The 16,464-nt window shown below is 47.0% G+C and overlaps 1 protein-coding gene across 3 annotated transcripts in view; it reads left to right on the forward strand.

Moving 5' to 3' along the window:
- The first annotated feature begins 2,643 nt into the window (after positions 1-2,643).
- Positions 2,644-16,464, forward strand: part of INPP5A (inositol polyphosphate-5-phosphatase A) — a 206,693-nt gene continuing 192,872 nt past the window's right edge. For all 3 annotated transcript variants that reach the window (XM_062001516.1, XM_062001518.1, XM_062001517.1), the window contains exon 1: positions 2,644-2,760. In XM_062001516.1, coding sequence (XP_061857500.1) covers positions 2,686-2,760 — 75 coding nt within the window. In that variant the 5' untranslated portion in view covers positions 2,644-2,685. The remainder of the gene's footprint in view (positions 2,761-16,464) is intronic.

A 16,464-nucleotide genomic window follows, 5' to 3' on the forward strand; every position in this document is an offset into this window, starting at 1 on the left:
AAGTTGCACAAAACCTTAAGAGCTTGTCCAGAAGAGTCCAACAGTGTTTAGTGCCTCTGGGCATGAGCACATTGTACATTTATCTGTATGCCACAGCTTACTGAAAGTCAGCAAATATCCCATGTTTGTGGCAGACTTCCACAATTTCAATCTGGCTTTTATTTAATTAGTGCCTTCTAACAAAGAAAGACAGTGGTCATGATCTAGCAGAGACTTTGTCATCTCTACCTGAGGAAGTTTGCCACAAAGAAGAGACTTTACAGGCCTGATTTGTCAAGTTCAATCAGCGGTTTGATCCTCTGCATGTTTCTATGTGGCCTGGCTTGACAGTGGCTATTGGACCCCTTCTTCAAGCAGTGGGATCCATGGGTTCAGTGATTCTGCTCCTTCCCCTCTCCCCTATTTCTGAAGCACCTTCCTGTACTGCGCTGGAGACCTTGTGAGGCAGATGTGCCCCAGCCAAGGCCTGGTTGCTGAGACTTGGTATGGCTGGCGTGTGAGGGCAGCACTGGAGGCACCGTGCCGGTGGCACACACTGCAGTGGCTCCGTGGTGAGCTCCACAGCAGAACCTGCAGGTGGCTGAGCCTCTGACACCCACCAGCTTGCACCAAAGTGTGCTGCTGCCCACAGCTATCACGGGGGAACAGAGGTGAACTCAACCTCCTTTCCTGACTGCAGGTGGGGGGAGTGTAATTGCAAGGAAGGATGTCTTATCCCATAGATATTTCTAGGTAACTGAATCTTGCCAAAGAGATTCTTCTGCCACGTGTGAAATTTCATTCACTGCAAGCATGAGCAGACAAGCTCATTTGCCTGAGGTATCTCTAGCTTGGGAGAGACTTGTTAATGGACTGTGAGCACACTTTGATGGTTTCAATACAAAATGCAAGAATTTTTGTGTAAACCACATCTGAAGGCCCATGCAGGAGACAAATTTTCTTTGCCTTGTGTTTGGAGACACATGTGATTATTTACTGCCCATCAGACACCTCTCCCTGGGGAGACACAGACAAGAGCTGAGGAGAAATAACATTCTGCCGAGGAGCAGTAGCAATCTTTGTTTCTCTGGCTGAGCCTTCTTGTTCAGTGTGATGGCATCGTGCTCAGTGTGATGACGTTTGTCTTTGATGATTTCCCTTGTCACCTCCTCTGCAGTGGTGTTGCCTGTTGGACATTCTTTACCATCATGCTTTCTGACACAGTACCCCCAGATCTGCCTCTGCAACTGTGTTTTCCCCTCAGTTTTGTGTATTTATGCAGTTGCTCTTGAATCTAGCTTGGGTTTCCTATCTTCCCTGCTCTGCCCAGCGACCCTCTGTCCGTATCATTTATGTGCTCTTTTGACAAGAGCTTTTCCAGCTCCAAAGCCCAGGAAGACCTCTGCAAGCCTTGTAATTTGAGCTTCTACACATTTTGTTCCTTTTATTAATCAGACATGAAATATAGATAATCTTAGGAGCCAGCTATCTTGCACAGCATGGCAAAGAACAATTTATCATGTCTCTGGTTCCTAATGCAAAGACGTTGAAAAGATTCCTTTCACAAAAGGTATTTTGTCAGATGAAGATAACTTCGGAGCCCTCCCAGGATCTGTACGGACCACTTCAGCCCACTCCTCCATAGGTCTAGTTTCTGCTGGAGCAAACAGCAGCTTGTCCAGCGTTACTGATAGCCATCCCACCTGCCGTTCCTGGTGACAGACCCTCGTGCGACGCTGCGGGCTTTACACTGTGGAGGCAGCGACAGGCGCTTGCCCAACCTACCCCAGTACCCATGGCAGGGTTGGAGCTGTGCCACGCAGGGGCTGTCCGGGGGTACGCGGGGCGCCCTGGGGGACAGCCCGGGCAGGGGAAACCCCGCGGCTGCCCCGAGGGGCCGGCAGATCCCGCTGCCCTTCGTCCCGCCGCCCCGGGCCGGTTTCCCCGCAGCGCCCAGGCAGGGACGAGTTCCCGCCCCGCCCGTGCTGCGGCCCCGCGCCGCGCCGCGCCGCCTGGACGCGCTGGGGCCGCGCTCGGCGCAGGTGAAGCGCGGGGCCTGATGAGCGGCCGCCCGGCCCTCCCCTCCCCTCCCCTTCCCTCCCCGTGGGGCTGCGCGGCCGCGAGCGAGCCTCGGCAGCGGCCGTGCCGCGGGTCAGCGCCGGCGGCTGCCTCCCGCGGGGCGCTTCCCGGGGTAGGCGTTGCCCTTTTAAGAGCCGCGCGGAGCCGCGGTGACGTCGCCGGCGCAGAGCCCTAGCCTGGCCCGCCCGCCGCGCCACCAGAGCCGGGAGCGGCGGCGGCAGCAGCGCGGAGCGCGCAGCGCCTGCTCAGCCCGGCCGGGGAGCGCCGACATCCGCCGCCCCGTCCCGCGACAGCCGCCCCGCCGACCTGCCATGCGCCGCGGCCCGGCGCCAGCCTCCACCGGCGGGAGCCGTCCCGGCAGCAGCGCGACGACGGCGGCGGCGGGCGAGCGCTGAGCGCCGCGGCCCCGCAGCAGCCGCAGGGCGGCCGGCCCGCCGCGGCGCGGATGTCCGCGGGCTGCCCGCGCCGGGAGCACTCGCGGCCGCCCGCGCCCTCCGCCCGCGCTGACGGGGCGGGCCAGGCGCCTCGCTCCCCGCAGCGCCCCGCGCCCGCCCCCGGGCTCCCCGCAGCGCCGCCGCTGCCGGCCGCGCTCCGCGCTTCCGCCCGCCCGCCGCCAGCGCCGGCGCCATGGCGGTGAAGGGGGCCGCGGCCGGCGCCGGGGTGCTCCTGGTGACGGCCAACGTCGGGTCCCTCTTTGACGACGTAAGTACCGCGGCTAACGCGCACCCCGCTGGGGCGGTGGGGAAGGGGGGGGGTGGCGGCGGGACGGGGCCGGGGGTCTCCGCGGGCAGTGCCGCCGCCGCGCCGCCTCCCGAGCCGCCGTTCCGCGCCGGTCCTAGCGCCGCCGCGCCGCCCACCGCCCGCGGCGGCCGCCCCGTCCCGGCCGCGCCGGTCCCGGCCGGCCTCGGGTGCCGGTGGCGGCAGCGCTGCCCGACGCGGCTCCCCGGCAACCGTCCCGTCCGTCTGCCGCTGCGGCCGGCGTTTCCCGGGGCGGTCGGGGCTCTGCCGCCAGTGGAAGCCCCGAGCGAGGCGTTGGGATACGGGGGCGGCGGCGAAACGCTCTCGGGGGTGCCGTTGTGTGGCCGGTGTGGCCGTGCGTTATTGTCGTTAGCGGTGTAACGCCGTCCTGGCTCATTGCAGTCCCGCGGCTATGTTTCCTCCTGAAATGTCAGGAGGGTGATAACTTGGGGTGCTCTCATCCTCGGGGAGTGAAAACAGAGCCTGTTGTGGATTGCTTCTTCTGTGGCCTTCCACCAAGGCTGCAGCCCAGCTGAGCCCCGAGCTTCCCCCCTCAGATGCTTTGCACCTTGTGACATGAAAATACAGTTTTAATGTCTGTTTAGTGTAGTACGTTCAGCAGTTTGGAATGTTTCAGATCGGTGCGTGTCACAGGAGTGTAGCCGTCGGTAGGGCTGGCAGTTGGGCAGAGGGAAGGATGCGTTCTTGTGAATCAACGTGAATTGAGACATATTTACAAGCGTGTGGGATAGCAGCCAGGCTGCCAAACCTCCCGGGTGGAGTCCGACACCACTGCAGTCGTTGACGAAGTACTGGTGGAGCTGAATAGTCCCGGCATGTCCTGTGCTGCGGAGGGAGGATTTCCAGGGGGCCGTCGTTTGTACGATAGTGGATGTCCAGCAGAGACTGGGGTCCAGAAGTGTGCTGTGTGCTGCTCTCGTTGCGTGCGTCAGGGCTCTCTCTGCTCTGTGCACCAGCCCTGGGTATAACAGCTAAGTGTGCCACAGTAATCGTGTTCCTGCTCACACAGTCTTCAGAACTTACTTTGTTTTTTCATTATCTTGAGGGCTGACACGAAGCACACGATGTGATTGATATATGTTTAGTCAAAGGAGGCAGTTCATCTTTTTGCCAAGTTTAGTAAACTTTGACAGATTACTGCTGCAGTTATTTTTACACTGACGTGTGTCAGTTCATGTTAAATGGATGCTGTGAAAATACTTATTTCATAATAACGCCTGTGATTGTGGCTGTAAGCTTGTGCAGCATCTGCTTGTGAGTAAAGCTGTGGTGTTCAGCAGGACTCTGTGGCTCGTGCCTCTGATGTGTGTTCCCGTTGCCACGGAACAGGGGCCCAGAGATGGTGTTTGCCTCCGGCCTGAGCCTGCCGTCTCCTGCCGCAGCAAATGCCGTGGTTCCAAGTGCTTTCCTGCCATCTCTTTTGTCTGAGAGTGATGAAGCAGCCACTTTGTAGCACTGTCACTGGAGAAAGCCTGTGCTGTGAGACTGAAGCATTTTCTAGGTGTTATTAGTTAGCGCTGGGAGGGTGGAGCGTGTGTTGTTTGCCATTCAGGAGTGCCGCTGCTCCAGCAAGTAACTCTCTTGCAGTGAAAAATGTAACTTTCTACAGCAACAAAACCAGACTTATTTGGGTGTGTTTCACTGCAGAGAGGGGAATGCAAAGACTAGCCTCAACTTTCATGGTGTTGCTTCTGGTTTGTTGCTTTTGGAGTTGTGACTGACTGCCCTGTCAGGTTTCTGGAGTAATGCTGATGCAGTTCAGATGTGATAAAGATGACACTAGCTTGGTCTGTGGGTTTAGCTTTCGAGTTACCTGTTGGAGCTGCCGGTGTCTGTTTCTGCTTGTTTGGCTCTTCCTGTTCAATTGAGGAATAAGCTCCTCTGCTGTGACCTGAAGTGATTTCAGTCATGTACGAGGGCTGCTGCTTTGATGGACTTCACCTACATTGGGCTGAAAGACCATTTCCTGTTTCTCTAATCCTTTTTCTGTTTAATTTTGATTTGAAGTTGCAGTTAGTGGTGTGTATTTTAATTAAACGATACCTTTTTAGACAAATTGTGATGGAGACCTCAAGGTAGTGTAACAGTAGTTTCACACCACAGTGCAGATGCCCAGAGGAGACGGGATGGTTGGTTCTGAGTGTCCTGCGTTGGCACAGTCCTGTCTTACACTGGGGATGTGATTCACTGTGGGCCAGAAGTCCTTTGAGAAGTGAACTCACATGGAGCCCCCTGCTCCTGTGTCAAGGGCTATGTGGGCAGGTGGGGGGTTCTGGAGATGTGGGTCTCCTGCTGCTGAAGCTGCCCAGCCCTTCCAGGGCTGCACCCTCACTCTTAGCTCATGTGGCTGGGACTTGTGCACCCTGTTTCCATGCCAGCAAACCCTCATGTATGGAGTTGAACCTTCCTCTGGTTTGTTTAAAGTAGCCTGAACGTTATTGTGTGGCAACAGCAGGACTTGCACTTTGGATGTGTTTTGTTAGAATGCTTTTTACTCAACTGGCACATGCTGTACGTGCAAATGCTCTGGAATTGAGACTGGTATTTTGTAGAAGAATAATGTGAAATGTCTTAGCTTGACAGGTTTGTGTGGGTGGGATAGTCTTTCCTAGACAACTGGTATTGCTGACCTGGCTATACTTTTGCAAAGAGGAGAAAGTTGCTCTTTTTTTGCTCTCTGATTGCCAGAGGCCAGTTGTGGTAACATACTGCTTTGCTCCTGCCAGCCATCCGTGGCATCCACTAATAACCTGTTGCAGTGCTGACCTGGGAGCTCATGAATAAATGTGTTTAACAGAGAAGAGGGTCTGTGCTGGGCTGATTTCATTCCTCGAGTAGCTTTGCTGCTTCATTAAAAACATTAATGCTGTATTAGATCTACCAATATTCTTCAGAATTTCATGAGCATGTGCATCTCATGAATATGAATGTGTATGAGTTTTGGTACGTTTGTGTTTACTTAAGCATTTAATGTTTGTCTTGCTATATAAACATTTCCTGTTTTTTATCACAATATATTCTTGCTCATAACAAAAAATGGAGTTCAGGTTACCTGTGAGTCACTCTGTCTCTTTTTTCAGTCCTCTGATGTCACTGCCTGTTGCTGGAGGGTCTCTTCCAGCCCAAATTATTCTGTTAAATGAGCCTCTCCCCCTTTCTCTCCCTCCCTGATTTCTGTGCTTTCTTTACTTCCTCTGTCTGTACTAACAACATTTCGTATCTGCATTTCCATGAACGTGCTTCTGTAGTGGCCACAGAATCAATCTGCCTAGCACTTCCCTTCTTTTATTGTATAGAATGTTAATTACTGCCATCTTTTTTTCCTATCTGCTATACTCTATTCATTCTCTAAACAGCTTAGTGATGTTTTCCCTTGGGACTAAAACCTGGGAGTCAGGTGTGAGGACCTGATGCTGGAGCCAGTGGGAGCCATCAGACAGTGTGAGCTCATCCTCATGAGGGCTGTGGACAGGTGACTGGCAGAAAGGTGCACTGACATCTGCAATGAAGTGCCTGGAGCTGCCTTGTGGAAAACTCCTTTGAGGATGCCCTCAGGCTCTGGAGTGATCCTGGCAACCTCTGTGGGACTCTGCTTGGGAGAGTTTTAGGCAAGGTTGGGAGTATTTTGTGTCAGGTGAGAGTGTGTCAGCAGAGGAAATGTTTGGAACTCCCTGTGGGTTTATTCAGCCCCCAAGTGTGTTACTGGCCACAGAGCAGAGCAGGTTGGGTGGCAGATGGAAAGGCATGAGTGATGGAGGCATGTCTGTCCTCAGTTCAGGCAGGACCCCAAACCTCTCTGCAGGGAATGCAGGCAGCCAGCCCTTCTGCCCCTGCTTCCATCCCACCTGCCTGGCGGGTGTCCCGAGAAGATGGTGGCACTGCATATAATGGAGAAACTTTCCTGCTGAGTTGCATGGTCAGTGCAGCAAAGGAGCTATGGTTGTTTCTTCTGGGTGGAGGCAGATGGAGACCTTTGCAATTCAGTTGTTGTCTCAGAAGCTTTGTTACTGTTTGCACATTTATCTGAGTGCAGTCACAGACTTTGAAAAAACACATTAGTGCTCTCCCTTGAAAATTGTGCCTTACTCTGTTTCGGTTTTAGGTTACTTTAACAATCTCTGTTGTTTAAACCTCTGGGCGTAGATCTTTAGGGTAAAGATTTCCAATGTTGCCAGCAGGATTAGCCATACAAGTTCCAACATTTCTGCTTGAGTTAGGAAATAGTTCAATTGTTCCTGTTTACTTTGAAATTGGATTATGTGAGCCTGTGTCAGGTAGGTACTGCTGAAACCGTGTCCTTCTCCGTGTAACTCAATCTACATAGCTCTTCTCTAATGGTAGGTTGATGCAGTTCTTAAATTCTCAGGACAAACTTGGACCAGAATAGAAGTGGAAGGAGGTCAGGAAAGGTATAAGGTAAACAGAATGTGTCTTTGTTTGTTTGGGGGTTTTGTTTGAGGTCAGGAAAGGTAAAAGGTAAACAGAATGTGTCTTTTTTTGTTTATTTGGGGGTTTTGTTTGAGGTCAGGAAAGGTATAAGGTAAACAGAATGTGTTTTTGTTTGTTTGGGGGTTTTGCTTGTTTCAAAAAGGAAGGGAGAAAGTAGGTTAGGGAATTGCTGTCTGGTGCTAGGGTACTAGTAGGATCTTTGAGTGACTTAACAGCATTACTGTCCTACCTATGTTTTCTTTGACTGCACAAAATACTAGCCTTCAGACAACAGTGCAGGATGGGGCAGTAAGATTTCGCTTTCACAGGTGAAAGTGGCCTCAACCTACTCAACATCTGTGTGAAAGTCTGCCTTTCTCCTCCAGTGCACAGTGAGAATCTCTTGTTCCAAGTCCTGTTTATAGCAGTAGTGTTACAAATACGTGTATTGCTTTAATTCTGAGTATGAAGTTGGGAAATCCTTTACTTCTGCTAAGAGTTGAAGTCTGTCAATTGAATTTGAAGTCCCATCATAGTTGTGAAAAGCTACTTGCTCTTCTGACCAGTGGTGGTCACAAGGTAGATGGATCTGTATCACACCTGACCTTAATTTTACAGTCCTGAAAGAGAGGGTATTTTGATATTAAGTATCTGTGGATTTAGCTGCCATTAGGTGATAACAATAAGAGAGGCTTGGATTTGGGGTTGTTTGGGGTTTTTTTTCCACAAGAATAATTATTTGCGTTTTCTTGAATATTTCAAATATGATAGAATACAAAATGTGTTAATTGGGTTTTATTTTCTAAATAAGTTTGAAGACCAGCATGTTGCAAGTCAAGGCGCTCTCCTTTCAAATCCTATCTCCTAGATTGAACGGGGGATAAATTAAAAATCAGTGAATCAAATGTTTTTTTCCAAATTACATTACTTCACTGTTGAGAAACACTTAGTCCATCCTTACTGTCAGATTGTGTTGATCTTATCTGGAGTGAAAGAGAAAACCAAACAAATGAGCCCAGATAAAGGTGACATTTATATGTGAGATGTGAATGTCCAGGGAGTATTTTGTCCAGGTTCAGCGGGGCTGGCCATGGCTGCGGGCACCTTCCTGGCTGGGAGGGCTGAGCTAGTGCCTGTGGTGTGGCCGAGTGTGAGGAAGAAGAGCAGAAGTCAGGCAGCTGGAGGAAGAGGCGCAGAGGTGGATGAGTGAGGAGGGCCCTGATCTGCCTTTGCCAGTGGGTTGGTAGGCTCTGGAGCCTCCTGGGGCTGCGCCTGGCACTCGCAGCTCTGGCTGTCTCCCGAGGACGAAGCCCGGGTTGTTTTTTGCCTTGCGTTCTGTGATGGTCTAAAATGGTGTGCCCATAACTGAGGACTTCCATTTTAGGAACACATATTCTTAAGCAATAGCTTAGAAGGCCAATGAAGAAGTATTTTTCAGCGTTCTCACTTATGGGAACACTAAAAATAAGTAATTTCTCATTTTTCTTTTTCTGCAATCCTCACTTTCTATTTTCTGGTTATTTTGGTGTCATCTTTTTGATCTTAATTTTTTGTTGTATGTGAATGCCACCACTGATTTCTTTAAACATTGTTGCTGCCTTCTGTTTGTTTAGTTTTCTATGGCAGAATCTCAAATCAACTTTTTTTTTTCTTGTAGCTTCTGCTGTACTCATGCTTCTGCCACTCTTAACTTTTTTTAGGAAGCTCTTTCTTGTTTTTCTCAGTTGTAACCTCTTTTGCAGGACGTGAAATTTTGAGGTAGACCAGAATTTGGTACTACCTAAAGCTTCCTGCCTATATGAAAATGGTGATGGAGAGGAACAGACTTTTGTTGCCCTTTGCAGTGCTTGTGCATTTGAAAAAAATAATACTTAAAAAAAAGGGGGATCTGTTGTATCAAGTGAAGTTGTTGGTAGTGCATTGCCAGCAGACTACAGCTGCTGGCCCGGTGTGATAGTGTCTGGCTGCTGAATAGCCCTTGCTTCATGTGTAGTTTTTTGCTGCTGTGAAAAGATGTTTTGGTTTGGAAGTCCTTCAGGGCCTCTTGTTTTCTTTTACTTCCATGGCTGGGGATGAGCTCAGGGACGTGTGTGTGGACAGCTGAAGTGCCTTATGCAGTACAATGGAGCTGCACCAGCAGTAATGCCCATGCTGATCTTAGTTCCTAAAGGGCTTTTCCAGGTATACAGAGATTACTTGCAGCTGTTCATACTTGTGTTTTGAAAAAAAACTGTAGGGTAGATGGGAGGAGGATTGTACCAGTTTGTAGCTGTTCCTTCATTTAATCTTTAGGCAGGTGATAGTGTCAAATACACACAGCGATAGTGATGTACTTGCAAGCAAGCTGTTTTGACAAGATCTTTCTTAAATCCTTCACAGCCTGCTTGAATAGAATCTAAATACTCCTGCTGATATATAGCTTCCTAGCTGTCAGTTTGCCACATCATTCAGCTCCTGGCATCCCCAGCTCAGGCCAAGTACTACACATCAGTGTGTGCTGGTGGACTGTTGGTACCCAGCGTGCTCACTTGGGAGCTGCTCAGGTCCTGCCCACAGCCAGCCCTTCGCTTTCAGCCCCCAAAGGTGTAGTAAGCGGTGATGGCTGAGAGTGAGTTGCTGAGACTGAGTTGCAGAGCAGATTCCCCTTTCAGGTGTAAATGAGGATCAAGACCCAAAGAAGTCTTGCAGTAAAGCAATTGCTTGTTATTGTGCATTCATATACTCGTAAAATTTTTAAAAGGTCTTTTCTAACTTGCTGGGGGTGATTGGAGCAGTAATGGTACAGGCAACAGAGAGGGCGGGCTGTTTCCTTCAAGATGAAGATGTATGCTTACAAAAAACTTTATTTTTTTTAAAAAGAAAACTTACGAAATTTCTTTTTAGCAGATATTTTTACAGTTCCGTGAGCAGAAGAGTTTATTTGGAATCTTGCAAAGTGTTTAGCCTCCCTTAAGCAAGACACTCAGATTATCTTATACACCATCTTTCCTCTCCTTTTGATTGTTATCATTAACAGCAAGAGCATACGTTTACATGAGGAAGTAATAGTGACAAAGTGCATTATGTAGTTATAGTTTTTTGTTAATATGATTTAATAGCAGGTGGAGTAGGGTTAGCATTTCGTAGCTTGCTGGGTTTCCACAAATTGCCAGTGTATCAGAGTGATAGTTTAAGAGGATTAATTGCCGAAATATTTGAATATGAAAGTATGCCGTGGGAGTGGGATAGCATAGGAAGAATGCTTTACAAGAGAATCTGTTAGTTTATTAGCTTGTGCAAGCACTCACACCAAGGTCAAATTTTAAAGTTGCTGTTGCTGATTCAAAGTTCTCGTAATAAATTTTCTCGCCACAGAACTTGACTTCAAAGGGAGTTGCATGAGGAATAGCAGTTAAGCTGTCAGATGTTGTGATTTTTCTAAAAGGCTGATATGATGTTTACTTATTTTTTTTCTCATTTCCCCTATTCTGTTATTTATTTCTTTGTACTTGTTTTTATTTTCTACCTCCTGCAAAGGTATTTCTTCTTTTTATTTCAAACTCTCCCTTTCTTATACTGTGTATACTTACTCCCTTTTGAAAGCTCCCTACTTATTCCTCATTTACTATTTAAAGTGAGGATGTCACTGAGAAAAGTAGCTCTTTCATTTGCAGTTTTGTGTGCATCTCAAAAGCTGTCAAGAAGGCAAGTTCTGTTACACTGAACACATCATTCATTACTCCTTGAAGCAGGAGCTATTCAGCTGCTGGAGGGATTGAATGCATATGAGAGGGATCTGATTTATTACTGCACATCCTTGGGGCCCCAGGGGTGCACTGGGTAATGAGCCTGTTAAAGCCAGAGCCAGGACTACGTACTTGTAGGGAAGTAATGCTCTGGGTGTTACAAAACTATTCCTCGTGGAGCTTTGTCTTGGACTTTGAAGTAGTTTTGTGCTGCCTTTATTGCAGTGAGCATCTTTCTTGCTGTCAAAGAGGTAATTCCATGATGTTAGAGTTTCTCCTCCATCAGGGTGGAGCAACACACTATTTATTCCTTGGCATCCCTATGCCAAGAAGAGGAAATCAAGTGACTGAATTGCCTTGGAAGACAGACTGGCTTTAAGTATTGTTGTGGGTATTGTCTTCTCTCCACCTCCACCCAGAAGACCTGCCACTTTGGTCATAGCATTTGCCTTCTGCTCTTAGACTATTACCTTAATTTGAAAAAAACAGGAAAAAAGTCCGACAAGCAAGTCTGACTGAAAGCCAGTCGTATGCTTTTAGTATGTGGAAGTTCTCAAAATGTGTCCACGTTAGCATAGTCTGATACTTTATTTGGTGTTTTTCTAACCATCTCTTTTCACACTCAGTAGAGAATAGGAAGTGGTCACAGACAAACACGACTTTGTGTCTTTGATTGCTTAAATGGCCCATGGTGGAGTCATTTGACATCTTTTTTGCATCTTTACTACTAAAGTGACAAGGAGTCTTCCCTTGATAAGTTCTAGGGAATATGTTGTTTCATAGTGTGGAAAAGATCAGATGAAGCACATCTGTCATCAAACTGGGAAAGAGTGAGCATTACAAGTTACAGACTTTTTTACTACCATTTTTTTCCAGTGGTATATATACTAATGATCACCACTTTTAGCATTATCTCCATTATTTGTACACAACTTTAAAATGTGAATGCACTATTTAATAACTTTCATTTTAATACATTATTGGAGAAGATATTAAAGCATTTATTGACAGCAAACAAAAGTGATCAGCACTTCTATGTGATATTTTTAAGTCTTACAATTGATTGTTATCATGAATGTGTTCATGAAGGTCTTGTCTTCATGAGTCAGTCAGCTTTCCAGATAATGTCCTTGAAAGCAGAAGATTAAAGTGAAGAAAAGTAATTTTAAAAAGCCCAGGACAACGTTGCAAGTTTTCTTGCATTTATAGATAGCTCAGATGCCAGTTCAAACAGCTTTCAGGTGGTATGACTATTACTGACACGGATTTGCCAGACTTCAGCTTAAGACCTGTGTGCTGGTAATCCAAGGTGATGCAATTAGAAACACCACGTTGCAGTGGAAAGAACCTTCAATTCGCATTGTGGTTTGTAATGGTTTGCACATACAGAAGCCACACGCTTGTCAGGGATGTAGAAGTATACTGAATGGCACTGAAACAAGGTTGTTTGAGTGTTTTTCTTTGTAATACAAAACACATGTTGTTAAATTAAGCACAAATTTGGAACAGATAGATTGTTAGACTGTAGAACACATGGCTGCAGATCCCTGTGTGGGGACACCAGTAATCAACACTGTTCAAAGAGGAACCACATGCCTCCATTGTAGAGAAGCAGTGCAGCAACTGCTCCAGACTGTACATACCTCAAAACAACCTGGAAGAAAAAAAAAATGCTTTGGTACAAAAGGTGTTTTCCAGTCATGAGGAGTAAAGGTGGTTTGATGGTGGGGATGCTGGTTTAGGCTATGGAAATCAGCCACAAGCATCCTGCACGACCCTGGGCAAGTGGCCCCAGATTCCCCAAACTATTGCACCTCCAAGTGCCACCCAAGGCATTCCTGTGCTTGTAGACTTGGCATCCTGGTTCTCCCTCTGAAAGTTGGAGCATTTTAGGATGGTACCATGAAGATTATGAAGTTGAAGGTGGTAAATTGGACAGCCACAATAGTATGCAAGCAGGTGAGAGTAGCTCCTCATCTGGAGCAGGCTGTGTGGTTTCCCTCTTTAAAAGCTGCACCTCTGAGTTGAATAGTGAACTGTTGAGGGTAACCGGATAGTGTGGGTCACGAGTGAGAATCAGGATCATGGCTCATTTTTTTCCCCTTTAATTTGAGTAAGGATATAGTGCTTCTCTGCCTGATTTCAATGCAGCTTGTATAAGCATGCAGCACATTTTGTTACTGGAGATGCTCCTGGCTAAATGAAGACTTAGTATAAGCTATATGAGCCTCCTGCTTAGTGAGAGGTTCCTCAGCTTGCATAAGCCATAAAGGGTTGAAAAAACTAGCTCTTTAGATAGACTTTGAAAAACCCCCTTTATCTTTACTTGCTCTGTCTCCGTCTGCTTTGAGTAGCTTGCAAAGACTGTTTACAGGCTGTTAAGTGATGTCCCTTTCTCTAGAAAGTTCAGATCTCATTAAAGGTTTTGCTGGCATGCCGCAGAGGGAGCGGCTGATCACAGGCATTAAGTACCATGGGAACGTGCTGTATCCAGACTCGTTTTTTGTGCTGTGCATGAGGCAGAGCTGCCTCTACTTGTCTTCTCTTCGCTTTCCAATTTCTGTTGCATTCTTGAAAAGAGACCTATTTGTTTTTTATTGCCCTTGAATGTATTGGCAAGCCACTACATATTAATGGATGATCTCTTCAAAGCAACTACATGCCATGCTGTTAGCACTCCCAGCACTGCTGTAGATGCAGTGAGCGGCAGGCAGGCTTTGTGAGCAGGATGTAATGCTGAGTTCTTTCCTTTAAAGCCTTGTAAGTGATCCTGAAGGAGCTTGTTTTGAAGGGATTTTTTTTGGTTTGTTTTCTGGTGTGGCAAACTCTCTAACTTTAGAGGCTTTACCAGTCCCAGTGGAAAAAGCAAAACTAGTTTTCCCATAGGAATGTGTAAGAAACATATGCTGAACTCTCTTTGGCAGTGTGTATTTGTGTCAACCAAACATCAAGAGAAATTGCTCAAAAAAACTGTGTGAGGGAATTCTGTGTTCAATAAGCATCATCGGCCAGCATTAGCTGCATTTTAATTGCTTCAGAACTCCTGTTTAGATAGGGACAGAATTACTGTTTCTCTTGGACTAACTGGGCTGAAGACCTTTCTGTGTAACAGTGTGCAGGCAGCTGGTGTTAGATCCATTAGTGCAACAGATTGACACAAAGAAGGGTTTTTGACAAAAGCATTGGACTTTTATGTCCCCGACCTCACCAAAATGCTTTTTAAAAACAACCGTTCAACGTGAAAGTGTTGGTCTACAATTCCTATTGTGCTTTTTACTGGAGGCAGAATCAGAAGAACTATTTTCCTTCTTTCTTTCTTTAATTAATTTTTGACTTCAAATGTTGCCAGGCACATGAAGGAGTCAAGAACTGGGTGGAAGAGTATGATAGGACCAACCCACTCACTTCAGAGAACTGGATGTGACCCAAAAATCTTCTGCTAAAGGAAGTTTGTTTTCTTGAACTGGCAGTGTTGTTTTTTCTGGACTGGAAGGACAGACCTTATCCAGGCTTGGCTGCTTGCAAGACCATTTGAAGCCAGTTCTCATTTATCTTGTGGGCTAGCAATTTTTAGCAAAAAAGAATCAAAGCCTTTTCAGCTATTGAAGTATTTGTGATTTATAATCACTGTGCACCTTATTCTTATCTCAACAAAGATAGATCTTTGTTGAAGATCTTTAATATAATTTAAGAAAAAGGCAGAAAGGAACTGATGTCTCGTGGGTCTACTTGTTTTTATAGACTATCAATGCCATTATAGTCTTACTGGGTATGTGGAAAACACACTGTATGCTAGGATTGGTGAAGACAGACGTATATTAAGACAAATGGATATATCCTCAACTAAGTAGGTGAAGTTTTGGCACAAGACTTGCGTGCTTGTGTTGCTTGAAATAATGAACTTTTGCTGAACTGGTTGCTTTTTTCACTTGTTTGTGGATACTCATTGTTTGTATAATAGAAATCCATATTAAACAGAAAAGGTTTGCTTCCTGTTACATTCAGAGCAATGCGGGAAAGGTGCATAAGGAAACACATTTCTACCTCAAGGGTGGCTGAGCACTGGCACAGGTTGCCCAGGGAGCTTGTGGCGTCTCCATCCTTGGAGATATTCAAAAGCTGTCTTAACATGGTCCTGGGCAGCTGGTTGTGGGTGACCTTGCTGGAGCAGGGGTTGGACCAGGTGACCTCCAGAAGTCTTTCCCAGCCTCAGGCAGTCTGTGCCTTTACGTAGGCAGACTTAACTTTTTTTTGTCCTTGTTGTTTTTGTGAGTTTTTGTTGTTGTTGCTCATGCCATTGCTTATTGCTTTCCAGCACTTGCAAAAAATGACTGCCTGCTTCTTAGTTCATCTTTTTGTGATGAAGCCTCATTCCCTTTTTATCTGCTTTTCTGTTATGTATGTAGACCATTTCCAAACACTTTGCAGAGTGACTTTTTGGTCCAGGAGCTGGAACATGTACTTTTGAAACAAAGGCTGTCCTCTCCTTAAAACTTGAGTGAAAAAAATGCATGTTTTCTGTCAGCTTCTAAAGCTTCTGAAAGTTTTCTTGTGTTTTATGAGTGTGCTGAAACTGAAGTTTCTAAGTCAGGCTTTCAGCTCTGATTAGTTTTTACTTGTTTACATTTCTGTTGACATTTCAATAGTGAATAATTATGTTGTTCCTGATTATTCCAGAACTGGAAAGGGAGTAGAAACACGGGAACCAGAAGACAGAGAGAAGTGAATGTGGTGGTAAGAGCAGTGCATTTGCAGGGTTCGCTGGCAGCTGATGACTATATTTACCGTGAACAAAGTAACATCAAATGTGCATGACGGGAAGCAATGTGATAGCAGAACAGCTGCTTCACTTCTGTGTTTCTGATTTATCTACTACTGTTTTTGCAGCATTGCAGTTTGGTACTTGAAGCATGATCAATGCAAAGAACTGAGCTGAGAACTGGGAAGAGACGTTTCTGTAGAACAAACAGCAAAAAGAGAGAGTGTTCTCTTCTAGTCTACTTTTTTAATCACCTGATAATGTAGCACAAGATGACATATGGTTCATATTTGCAGTGGTTCCTCTGTCACAGAGTGTAGAAAGTGAAGTTTCTGCCAGTACTTTAAAAATCTGTACATTGCTTCTGAGAAGCAGCATGTCTGCCCTGTCGAGAGGCCATCTGGAGATGTTGGTCCTGGGCCATGGAGGTGCCTTGTGGAGGCTGCCCCGGCTCGCTCGGCAGGACCAGGCTCGCCTGGCATGCAGAGGCTGCCTGGCGTCGCCTCCAGCAGCTGGGCAGGTTCAGACTCTTCCCTCTGCTGAGAAAGATTCCACACCTGATCTCAGATTCATCTGCTGTGTGGCTTCACAGTGTCACCTGATGCAAAGCTGGCTGTGTCCCAGTGCTGCTTCTCTCCCTGTTTCCCTGCTGTGGAGAACTGGAGCACAGAGTGCTCCTGGGGAGCAGGGCCACAAGAGCTGGGCAGGCTCTGGGCCCTCAGGAGAAGGTGCAGT

The sequence above is a fragment of the Colius striatus genome, chromosome 8 (assembly GCF_028858725.1).
Source record: "Colius striatus isolate bColStr4 chromosome 8, bColStr4.1.hap1, whole genome shotgun sequence".
Taxonomy (NCBI): domain Eukaryota; kingdom Metazoa; phylum Chordata; class Aves; order Coliiformes; family Coliidae; genus Colius; species Colius striatus.